The following is a 12,155-nucleotide window of genomic DNA, read 5'->3' as shown; positions in this document are numbered from 1 at the left end:
TTGGTTGTGGATTTAACATTTTAACACATATCCATCCACAATGGTGCTGAGAATGGATGATTTTCTATCAAGCTGTCTTTAAGTGTTCACCTCATCACACTGTGGGGATCTCTACCTATGGTCACATTATGGGGGACTCTACTCCACTTTGGGAACAAAAAGCTGATCCTCACAAGGAAAATCGATACATTTTGGGTTAAGTCTAACGTTTTTGTGGTGTTTAAGTTTAGGCAAGAATGTTGTGTTTGCTGAGAATATGCATGAGAACAAGCATTATAACATTTGTATGAAAAAATGTTTTGTTTTTTTGTCAGCTTATCTGTTTCTCATATGCGTCTATGATCCTTGTCTCACTCCTTGTGTGTGTGTGTGTGTGTGTGTGTGTTAGAGAAAGAGGGTTAGAGGCCCTGCTTGTCTCAGTGGAGCAGAGTGATATGGTGTCATGCTCTAGAGACCCACAGACAAATTAATTCACTTATTGACACCGCTGACACGTCTCAGTGACTTTGTAAAATGAACAATTGATCAGGCTTCCTCTCTCACCCCACTCTAAGTCTTTGTCTCTCACTCTTGCTCTCTCTCTCTCATTCACTCACTCACTCACTCACTCACTCACTCACTCACTCACTCACTCTGTTTTCCCGTCCTTTGTCTCTTTTTCTCCTTTCTCCGTTTCTCTCTCCCCCCTTCCCTTCTTCTTTTTCTGCCATCTCGTACTCCGACCACTCTCCGACTCATTCATCTGTAGGTTTCTTCCATTCACTCATTCTCCTGCTTTCTACTTGTCTTTCCTTTGGCTGGACGATTGACAGTCGTGGCACATACGGTAATTAATATAATTACGAGAGAGCTGGTCATTAGCAGCAGAGGGGACTGATATAATCAAGATGTTGGTTTGTCTGCATATCATATAAGTTTCTGTGCGTATATGGATGTGCAGTGTTTCGTGTGTGTGTCTGTGAGTGTGTGTGAGAGAAAAGGAGAGGTATGTGAAAGCAGCTTCTTCATCTGAGTCCACTGATTTAAAGCCGTTGTGTGAAAGCGCCATGAGGCCGAGAGTTGAGCTTCAGTAAAGCGTTTGTCCAGCGTTTTATTTTTTTCTTCCTCGCCAAGAGGAGTAGCTACAACTACAGCTGAGGCAGAGGCTCATAGAAAATCAAAGCAGGTTCCACATCAAGGTTGTTTATTTTCCATTAATCATAATTTGGGCACAAAGCACAATGAATGGCCGTTGCTCTCCCGAGAGTCACTGTCAGGGCTTCGGCCTGCTTTTGTTTGGCTCCGGGCCGCTACTCGATACCAACGGCCACAGAGGAAGAGTCCAGCCACAGACACACACACACACACACAAGCACATGAACACACACTTCGTCTGTTTCTTTTTCCTTCTTTGTACAGAAAAGAGCAAGGATCAGTGACCCGGTGTATGGAAACCATGTTTTATTACACTGGCATAGTGTGTGTCCTTCCCTACTGTGGTTCAACACTTCTTGCCTCTATACCTCTCTACCTCTTTTGACCCCTCCACAGGTTGGGAAGGGAAGAAAAACATGGTAACATGGTATGAGAAATGCTGAAACGAACAGATGCAATGAAAGAATGAAGGGAGAGAGGAAGATAAAGATAGAAAGGAAAGAAGTACACGCTAGACAAAAGAGTTGGTTTTCCATTACCGGAAAAGCATCATTCCTGAAGCAGCTAAAATTGTCCTAACAGTCTGTTAAACTGGACAAAAAAAAATAGTGAAGCCAGGATGTGACAAGCAACTTTACATCTGCATCTGTGCATAACAGTGTGAGTAAAACGTGTACTAAGTGTGTGTGCATTTGCTCGCATGCACACAGGCTGGTATGAAATCATTGTAGCGGGAAAACTTTACAGTAGACCTCGCAGTGAGAAAGACAGATAAGTAGCAGAGACAGAGTTTACTGAGTGAGCAGAGCAGTACATAAAGATTGTGCTCCGCCATTCTAAATCGCAGCGTTCTTTCCTTTTTTTTCAACACTAAAAGCGAGCTGCAGCCAGCAAGGAGAAAACAGGAGTAACAACAGGAGAATGGCATCAATATTGCAGATACCTGGTTTGTCTCGAGCGGATGGGTGGCTGGTGTGTGTGTGTGTGTTGGGGGGGTCAAACCATCCAAAATGTGTGTGGGTGTGTACAGCCATCTAAAAGTGTCTCCTTTGCTTTCTACCTTTCCATCCATCTTCCACTGCTGAGGGACACTGACTTTTAATGGCCTTTTATTGCTTTATTAGAGTGTGCCGGATTTATGGCCCAGGCCCTGCCTCTGTCTGTCAGCGGGCTCTGAGGAGGGTTGCTCTGATCTATGTCGGGCCCCTGTCTGGATTTTAAACGACAGACTAGTAAAGAGGAAACCAGGGACTGAGCCGTGGCCGCAGACTTGTTGTGTTAGCGAGATAATGTTTATTAGCCTGTTAGCGTCTGTGCTTTTTCCCTTCTCCATAAAACAAGTAACAGCCTACATCTGCCTCTCCCCCCCCCTCTGCCTTAGTGGAAGAGGCTGTTAAAAGACTTTAATGAGACTTGCTCGCAATGTGTGAATGTGACAGGTACATCGAGCAAAGGCAGACTTTGAAACAAATGCTTTTGTTCATCCTGTGTATAAACAGTGTAAGGGGAGTGAACTGTATAGGTGTGTGTTCATGTAAAAATGTGTGTATTAGTCAGTTCATAAGTATATAAATAGCGTCATATGAGTGTGAGTAAAGCACAAGTCTGCGACTGTGTTGGTATGTACCATCTGGAGATGTGGGATCAGACTCCATGATTTGACACATGAAACACACATTGGGACTCTGATCCTGTCTGACTTTTATCCAGGAAAGTGAGGGAGGGGAAAGAGGAAGTGAGAGCAGGAAAAAAAAACAAAAAAACTTGGAAAACACTACAAGACTAGAGACACACACATTTTCTGAGCACTTGCACAAACATACACACACACCAAGCCTCACAAACACAAACATATATACGTGGTCACCGGATCCTGAGACGATGGCTTGTGCAACAAGGTGGGATTTGGACTTAAGTGCAGGCCGATCAATTGAGCTGTAATGGTACCTTAGTGCCAAGGCCATTCTCTGAACTTTGCAGTCAATACCAGAGCCAGGTAATGGTTTTGAATTCAGGCTTTCACTCACAACTTTCTCTCCTCTCTTTCTCCCCACCTGGCAATTTCACCAAACAGAGGATCCTCCACTTTATTGCTTGTTGGTTTATTGGAGGAAACAATACAGCGGAGGAGGTGTGGAGGTACGGAGGGATGGCAGTAAACAGGTGCAATGCTGTGGACCTTCCAGAGGAACACAGTGTGTTTTTATCACACAATCATACAGGTTCCATACAAGATCATACCTAAATAGCTGTAAGTTTAAGCATACATATTTACCACATGAACAAAACTACCATAATTCAAAATATTAGTTTGTGTGTGTGTCTGTCATGCAATGTGTCCAAGATGTCTGCTTCACAGCCCTTGTCAAATACCACAGTCAAATAAACCTCCACGCATATTTCACAGTTACATGCACGCGGTGTCACACACAAACAAACCCAGTGATGTGTTCATTTATAAGGTGAAGATGTAAAAAATGGCATGACATGATTAGAACTTGCATCTGGGAGGTATTGACTTTGTTTGTTGTTTGCCGACAGGAAACAGTGGGAGACGAGGAAGCAGAGATTCTCATCTGCACACTGATGGAGGGAGGAGAGGGGAGAAAGAGGGAGGCACGCACACATGTACGGAGGCATGGATAATGTAGAGAGCAATAGCAAGAGACATCAGGAGGAACAAACAAGAACCAGGAAAATAGTGGGCTGTGGTGGATGAACATCAGGGGATAGAAAAATGTGAGGGGTTCTGGCTTCTGAATACATACTGGTGTGTTAATTTAAGTTTCTGCGTGTGTGTTTTTGTGTGTGAGCACACACCCGCTCTATCTGCCCAGCGACCCAGAGGAAATGGCGAGGGGTAGAATTCTGTAATGGTTTAGAGTCGGAGGCAGACAAATATATAGAAGCAGAACATTACACACCCTAACTGAATGTTAATACTCTGCATATCGGCAGAAATCTGAAACGCTTCACATAAGATTCCATCGGGCTTTGTGCCTTCGTTTCATTTTCAATATCTTTCCGCCTTAGGGAGATGCACTTTGTTTTACACTGATATGCTTTTTGTCTGCTTGGTCTGTGTCTGGAGTCAGAAAATCAGTATACTGAGATACTGGTGTGATGCCTGTGTGGTCTTCAGTCTCACTGCCTTTCTATTTTTCACACATGCACACTTAATTTCAGCCCATTTTAACATTTTTGTTCTTGTATTTATACATTTATTTAACTTTATTCTATTTATTTTTAAATTCCAAATCAACCTGTTAAAACCAGAAAAATTATTCTTGTCAGTGTAGAAAAATCCTCCAAATCAGAATTTAGAGCATTGTGGGACATTAAAACTCAAAACACAGACTCATTTTATCAGAATTCGCTGCTGTTAGCGTTGATGATTCACCGTATCGATGTGATGGTAGTAGAAGAAATTTCAGGAGACAACACAGGCTTTAAAAAAATCATTGTGAAGCATTACTGAACTGAATTGCTTAAAAGGGATCAATTAAATGTACAGAGAAAAAGAAAATGCAAGTTATCAGACTGTTTTTATGTAACTGTGGTCAAGGAGAGTCTTACATATCTGATATTTAATAAAAGGCCACTATTGGTCCACTGAATCAGTCAACAGTCAGGGTTATTAATGAGAAAGTTGTTCTTAATGTGAGTATATATATGCTTTTTAAAAATTGGGTTGTCAAGTATCAAAAGAATCAGCCAGTAAATTTCTGTTTTATTTCAACATTGACACTGAACCAAATCTTAAACATTTGACCTATTGATGTGCTACAAAAAAGGCCAAATGTCACCAAAGTCATCATCCTGGAGATCATGAAGAACCTTACAAAAACCTTACTGGATACAATTTTGATAGTCATCGACCAAAGTGTTGGATCAACCTCCCTTAATGATCAACATCATCATGCTTAGGTGGCCTGTGAGGCAAAATCAGTCGTAGTCTGATGATGAAACTATCTTGTCAAACAATCTGAAACAGAATTTTACAAATACATAACTCATTTTTGTTTTTGTCATCAAGTCTGATAAGCAGAACTCTGGGAAGTGCAATTACTCCGATGGGAGATAAGGTGTCCAAGATAAACCAGAAATATTCACATCAGCCCAAACACGAACACTGTTACATACTAAACAGGTGACACAGAGGTTATCAAGTAATGGTGCAGTTTCTATTCTTCGCAGGAGCTCAGTTCTGTTGAACAGGAACTTCCTGTACTATCCTGACAAATGATCTAATCTCTGCCACTGACAAACAGCGTCAGTGTCAGTAACAGCTCCATCATGCAGAACGTGTCTCACTGTTTTATTTTCGACGCGTGACATACATGATTCCTGATGTGTCAGATAAGCTCTCTGAGATTTGATCCACACATATCATTTGGATGGAATCGTGTGTTTGTGCATGCGTTCGCAGAGAGCACAGGTGGATGATGCGGTTTGGATGCAGGGCACACAGATATATTTGTGGCCGAGGTGGGATTGTCTCATTGCATGCCAATGAGCCCCCGTGTCACTCTTGTGCGATTACGGCAAGAAATGACACAAATCAGCCCTTCAGACCACAGAGACAGACAGAGAGGAGGTGGAGAGGGTGATATAGGATCAGGGATCATTTTAGATACGTGATGTCCTCAGATAATCTTGAGCATGTCATGTTTGTTCACGTGTGTGTGTGTGTGTGTGTGTGTGTGTGTGTGTGTGTGTTCTTACTGCTGCCAAATCCAAGAACTCCTCACAGCCGTGATGGCCAGCTGAGCCTCGCACACACCTCTGCCTACTTCAACATAATGTCCCCAGGGACACTTGAGACATTTTGGTAACATGAATGTCTTGTATAAGAATGTGTGAGATTGTATCTTTGTACACATTAGTGGAGAAATTTTTAAAAAATAAACAAAACCTATTTATTACTTTGTTATAAGGCCACAATCTGTGTGTCTGACTCAGTAGAGGTGACATCGCTGTGACTGATGAAACGTTTTGTCCAGACGAGACTGAGCTGCATCTGGAGACCACGCACACACACACACACACACACACACACACACACATGCACTCTTGTGCTCTTTTAATGAGTGTATCAGAGAACAAAGCTGATAAAAATGCGTGCCACAGCCCAGCCTTTAAAAAGAGAATAAGAAATAGGCTACAGTGCTGCCATGCAGCATGTCTAATCACACTGCACAGACAGCACATGCACCTTGCAGTTTTTCACTTCATTTTTTAGTACTGGAATGACACTCACACACACACACACACACACACACACACACACACACACACAGGCTACACGTAAACAAATAAACAGAAATCCAAATTAAAAATATAGAAATATAGAAATACTGTGCATGTCAGTGTGGGTTGAGCACTCCACTATACAGGATGGCTTTGACGTCTGCATTTGCATTCCACTTCCTCTGCAGGAGTGCACACAGTATACACAATCAAACACATCCAGTACTTCTTGCAGTGTGTCCTGTATAATATTCTACTAACATATTATCCAGTATATGTTCAACCTCCCCCACATTATCTCACATTATCTCTTTTGTCTCTGACCTGTGTCACTTCTTCATATTGTTTTGAAATATTATTAATCTTCTTTAATAGTCACACACAGCACCCGTTAACTTTGATACTGCCCGGCTGTTTCTCTCTTCTGTAGAAATACGTGCCTGATCCTGTGGCATCTTTTCTCGATCTTTGACTCATGCGTGGTTGTTGCAGTTGATTTGTTCCCCACTAGGGGGCAGTGACACTACACTGATGGCTCAGTGGAGGTATCAGGCTTGCTTGGAGCTGACACATTCCCAGGAAGTTCCTGAGCATAGTAGCCGAGTGAGTTGCATATCAATGAGTCATGATGAATAATGAAGGTTCGAGGAGGGGAGAACATTTTGTTATTAATGTGAATCTTTCATTTAGATTTTGGAGTTAGTCCCTTTGTCAAGAGAGGTGTGTTGACACACTTGAGCGGTGGGATGGTAATTTACTCTGTGTGTGTGTGTATGTGTGGGTGTGAAAGAGACACTGTAGAAGTGCACATGCATCAGAAGCTGCCACTCAGCTGTAATTATGGAGAGTCTCTCCTGTTATCCTCTGACAGTGTTTGAATTTACATCGCAAAACACTCACTGCAACACTGCAAATATACTGTGTGTGCGTATGTGTGTGTGCAAGTCTGTGTGGATATGTGTGTAGAACGCCAACTTGTGTTTATGGCTTGTTTGATCATCTGATTTGCTGCCGGTGAATGTTTTAGCCATGAGGCCATTCTGCAGGTCTGTCTTACGCACACCCATTTTGTAATCAATTTAAGTTTTACTGTTATGTACACTGTTTTTGTGTGTCCATTTGTGTGTGTGTGTGTGTATGATGTATGAGGCTGTGTGTTTATGTGTGTCAGTGTTTGTGAGAGAGAGAAAGTAAGAGCTGTGTGTGATGTCTAGAGTGGGGATCACGTTCAGCCTGGGGGTAGGTGAACCTACTGTAAACAATGGATCTGACAGAATCTAGGCCTTCACATCTCTACCCCTGTGTGTGTGTGTGTGTGTTTGTGTGTGTCTATGTGTGAGTAGAGCTTCATACAAGGCCATTGGAGGCCACTGAGAAACCCCAGGGCAGGCTGGCCTCTCTGACCGAGTGTGTCTTTGTACCTCCTCTGTTCAGGGGGTTCTTCTGTTTGAGGAAGTGAGGAAGAGGAGAAGCCAGAAGAAGAGGAGGAGGGCTGAGGTGTGAGTGAATGCAGCCATGGCCTCTACACCCTGTCCATAGAGGAGCTGCTGAGTGGAAGAGAGATCAAAGAAGACAGAGACGACCAACAGGTGAGATGACATCCTGTGCAGAGGCACACGATGGCAGGAAAGCTAAACCCAAGAAAAAAACATCTAGTGCTGCAACGAATAATTCATTTCATTACGGATGGATTTACCTTTCTTATTATTAAATGATTCATTGTTTGGCCTATAAAATGCTTATCACATGTTTCTAGAAGTCAAGCTGTTATAGTCAAATGGTTTGCTTTGTTCAACCTAAGAGTTACAAACAGCAATTTTTCACATTTTAGGAGCCCGAAGCAGCAATTGTGCTTGGTAATTAACTTAAACGATGATTCCATTATCACAATTGTTGTTTGTTATTAATTTTCTGGCTGATCGATTAAATCCATTAAGCAACTAGTGGTTTCAGCCAACATCCAAACCCCAATGGAGCTGAAACGATGAGTCGATCAATAAAAAATCAGCAGCAGCTATTTTGATAACTGATCATTTCAGTTATTTTTCTCCAATAAAAGCTAATTCCAGCTGCTGAAATGAAATGAAATGAAAATGTGCTCCTCTTTTTTGTCACGTATAATAGTTGGTCGGACAAAATTAGTAATTTAAAGACAACTGGGAAAGTGACATTTTATAGACAAAGATGATTAATCATCGAATCAATAATAAAATCTGCATAATGATCACTGATAAAAATCAGGATTAATCGCCCTCCCGATCCACATATCATTATTTCTAGGCTCAGCATAATGTTTCTTTGTAACCTGTCATGACTCATAAAGTCTACTTTTTTGTAATTGCCGCTAGTAGAAAATTGGAAGAGTTGATCTTAATGTGATACTACTAAACAGAAAAGGATGCTGGTCGCATAGCTGGTGAGTTAGCTATATCCACAGTATGTGTCTGTGCGGGAAGAATGTTTTCCTTACGTCTACTCTGTTCTCGTTTTTTTCTGACCTTTGCTGGCTCACCTCTCACATTGTTTTTGCTTGTTCAAAAAACAATATTTTTGTTTGCTCTGCTGTTCTGCCTCCTATATTTTTTTCAGATGGGGTGGAGGGTTGTACTAACCTCCTCTCATGAACTCTTCCTCCTCCTCTCTCCCCTTTGCTCCCTCTTTGCCCCTCGTCTCCTCTGTCCCTGTCTCAGGATGAAACTGTGGGGAAGGTCAGGTTGGCCTTTGCAGGTGGCCCTCCTCGTTGCCTTGGTGATGCTCTGCATTGACCCGGTGTCTGCTGGCAGCCGTAACCATCGGGGACCGACAGGTACACCAGGTCTTGCTCTGAACCCCTCTTCCAACACCATGAGAGGTTAATTACACTGTCACTGCAAAGATACAACACATGTTCCCTGAGCCAGTCACTGACTGAGTCATCCCGGTCCATGAGGAGGGGGCAGTTTGCTTTGTCCCTCAGTAAGACATATTGTAATCTAGACGAGACCTCATTTTAGGCTGGGATTCAAACACACCCTTGTTTGAGTGATCGAGCCCGTACAGATACAAATGGCACTTAAGCTGTCAGGAGCTGTCAACACAAATAGATCAGTGTGGGTGTGATCTGATCTATCCAGAGTGCTTGCAGACATCCAACAGTTCAGGGCTGATGCTGTTGTACTCAAGCGGCCTGATTCTTAGTGGTTTAGGGTTGCTGTATGCCTCACGTAGAAGAGGCCATGTAGGCTCATGACTTCTAATCCTCAGGCTCATAATTGCCAATGCTTCCATTAATATGCATAGCTCTGCAGTACCCCCTTCAACCAAAGCACCACTTCACTTATTCCTTCAGCAATCCATGAAGAAAGAAACCAAAGCCAGCACTGACTTAATTGAGGCCCACAAGCAAAATCTATTCTTTATCTTTAATTTCCATAAGTCATGGAGACAAGCCTCCCCTCATTCAAAAACTGACCAACACAGTCTTGTGGCTGGTTACAGGGACAGTTGTGCTGAATCACAGTGTATTGTGCGTCGGCTTGTTAGCGACAACCTCCTAAGTCACCTCTTCCTCGCACTTAATTATAACAATTTCCTTAATTATCTCTTGTTTTCTACACTCGCACGCCTCGTGTTGTGCAAGATGACCTTTATGTGCCACAGAAATGCTACCAACATCCAGTCTGTGCTGTGAGTGATTGTATTAGTTTCCTTTTGACTGAGAGGAGGCAGCCTGCTTACGGCAGGGACACTACTAATTGCAGGCCCTGTGTATTGTGAAGGTCAGCATGTGTGTTCCGCCCCCTTCTTATTTCACTCATGCTGTAAAACAAGATGACTCGTTCGCAAACCGACTGGTGCTTTTTATTAGAGAATTTACTCTAATTGGTGGAAGTTTGGGACTTGTTGGCTGTGAATACTGACATAACACAGACATATAGCAGTTTGAAGCCGAAAAATAATTGGCTGTGTGTTACAGCTGTGGAATCAGTTTTCCACGTTTTCTACTCAAGTGTTTTTACTGCCGTTTTCTTGGCAGGTTAGTGAGGCATTTGTTTGATTCATGTTGCTGGTGATGTACCATTTGCTGCCACATGGTGGCTCTAGAGGTCAAAAAATGCTTCTGTAGAAGTATGTTTCTTTTTTTTTTTAGTCTTTTTGTCGTTTGCTCAATGTTATTCTCAGAGGTAATCTATCAATTTACAGAAACTCTCAAAAGAAATTCATAATGGGAATGGAGGGAATGAATTCCAAATAACCATGCAGACCTGAATTGACTGACAGTTTTTTCTATTTTCTGACAGCAGTCTCATGGGAATAAAAAATGTAGAATGTGAGCCAAGGGCTCACAGTTAGGATATCTTATGTGTATATTTTCAGCACATGATCATGAGCTTCCCCTATCCATGTCCATATTTAAACATTGAAACATTCAGCACAGAAAAATGATCAGCTAATACTTCAGCACACACGTAAGATGTTTAATGCTATTCGTTTAGTCTTTTATTATATTTCATAACAAGTACACAGAGAAAATCATAAGGTCACACAATACATTGCGTTCCACGAGTTGTCAAGGTAATCCAACTCAAATAATCATACACATGCTTTGAAAATAATAAGATGTGCTCTTTCAGCTCCAAGCAATATTATGTTGACAATTACTGACATTTAAATTCTCATATGGCCTTTTTTCCGACTCATTTAAATACTTTAAATGACAACTTTTCACAGTTTGTTAAAGGATGCATTGCAATAAAACAATGTTTTTTGGCTTCTAATGTCCCATTCATCACAAAATATATCTCTAATTCCCAGAAAAATACATTTGTTCATGAATTCATGGAGCTGTAGTGAGACTTTGTGTATCCTCCTTGTCTCAGCATCTCATAAGCAGCTTGTTCTGCATGAAAAGCCCCTCTGTCATACTCATGTGCACTTTAAATATAAACAAGCTTGTTGTAGACACAACTGTGTGCATGTGCGTTCATGCATGTCCATATTTGAGCATTCCGTACACCAGTCAGTGTGTCCTCATCTGAGGTTGCTTATTTATAAGATGTCTCCTTAAAAAACAGCACTGCCAAGGTCTTGGAGAGCGGGTTTTATTGGGGATAGATTTGTTGCGCAGGCGTACTCAGGCATGATAATTAGCATAAAGCCTGTGGGCCTGTTAAACACTGATAATGTCAGGAGGATTGATGAGCTGTGTAGGATCAGGGTGAGGAGGAGATGGAGCAAGAGAGGAAAGTGGAGGAGGGGAAGGAAGGGCAACGAGTGATCTAAGAGGGCAAATGAAAAAAGCCCAACATTTGGACATCCAGTGACTAGATATAATTTATAAATCATATGTTGATTTGTAGAAAAGATGATATGAGAAGATGTTTGACATGGTTTCCCACCTGGTTCCACACATCTCATCACTTTAATCTTGTTCTCTTGAAACTTGTACTCCCACAGAGATATACAGTATGTCCCCTCTACATTGACTTTGCCGCCTCCGACAGATTTGCTAGATATCTGGCCTTTCATAGCAGTGGACATGCTTGTCAGGTATTGACAGGGGAAAGACACAGCTTTTTGATAAATGGCACAATGCTCCTTCTTGCCTGTGTCTGTCAGACTACATCAATTGCCTGACTAACCCATCAGTTCAAGGTAGCTCGGTTTGTTGGCTGCCCAGCTACCATTATCACCACCCTATCCCCGCTATACCTCCCACCTCCCTCTAGAAGCATTTAGCCATGCTTGAGAAGTCTTTTCATCTCAGCGTGAGCTGGGCTCTATTACATTGA

At 42.1% G+C, this 12,155-nt stretch overlaps 2 protein-coding genes across 4 annotated transcripts in view; both read left to right on the top strand.

Annotated features, from left to right (window-relative positions):
* eogt (EGF domain-specific O-linked N-acetylglucosamine (GlcNAc) transferase) overlaps positions 1-3,887 on the top strand; it is a 35,454-nt gene extending 31,567 nt beyond the window's left edge. The window contains exons 18-19 of one of the 3 annotated variants that reach the window (XR_003462502.1): positions 3,209-3,385; positions 3,676-3,887. The gene's annotated coding sequence lies outside the window, so the exon portion shown is untranslated. The remainder of the gene's footprint in view (positions 1-3,208; positions 3,386-3,675) is intronic. The other 2 variants (XR_003462504.1, XR_003462503.1) reach the window with 2 other exon arrangements.
* The window catches only part of tafa4b (TAFA chemokine like family member 4b), a 35,039-nt gene that overhangs the window by 5,610 nt on the left and 17,274 nt on the right, over positions 1-12,155 (top strand). Inside the window, exons 2-3 of the mRNA XM_010746507.3 lie at positions 7,819-7,973; positions 9,075-9,190. Coding sequence (XP_010744809.2) covers positions 9,076-9,190 — 115 coding nt within the window. The 5' untranslated portion in view covers positions 7,819-7,973; position 9,075. The remainder of the gene's footprint in view (positions 1-7,818; positions 7,974-9,074; positions 9,191-12,155) is intronic.

Source organism: Larimichthys crocea, chromosome VI (genome assembly GCF_000972845.2).
Source record: "Larimichthys crocea isolate SSNF chromosome VI, L_crocea_2.0, whole genome shotgun sequence".
Taxonomy (NCBI): domain Eukaryota; kingdom Metazoa; phylum Chordata; class Actinopteri; family Sciaenidae; genus Larimichthys; species Larimichthys crocea.
This window is presented reverse-complemented; position numbering and strand designations above follow the sequence as displayed.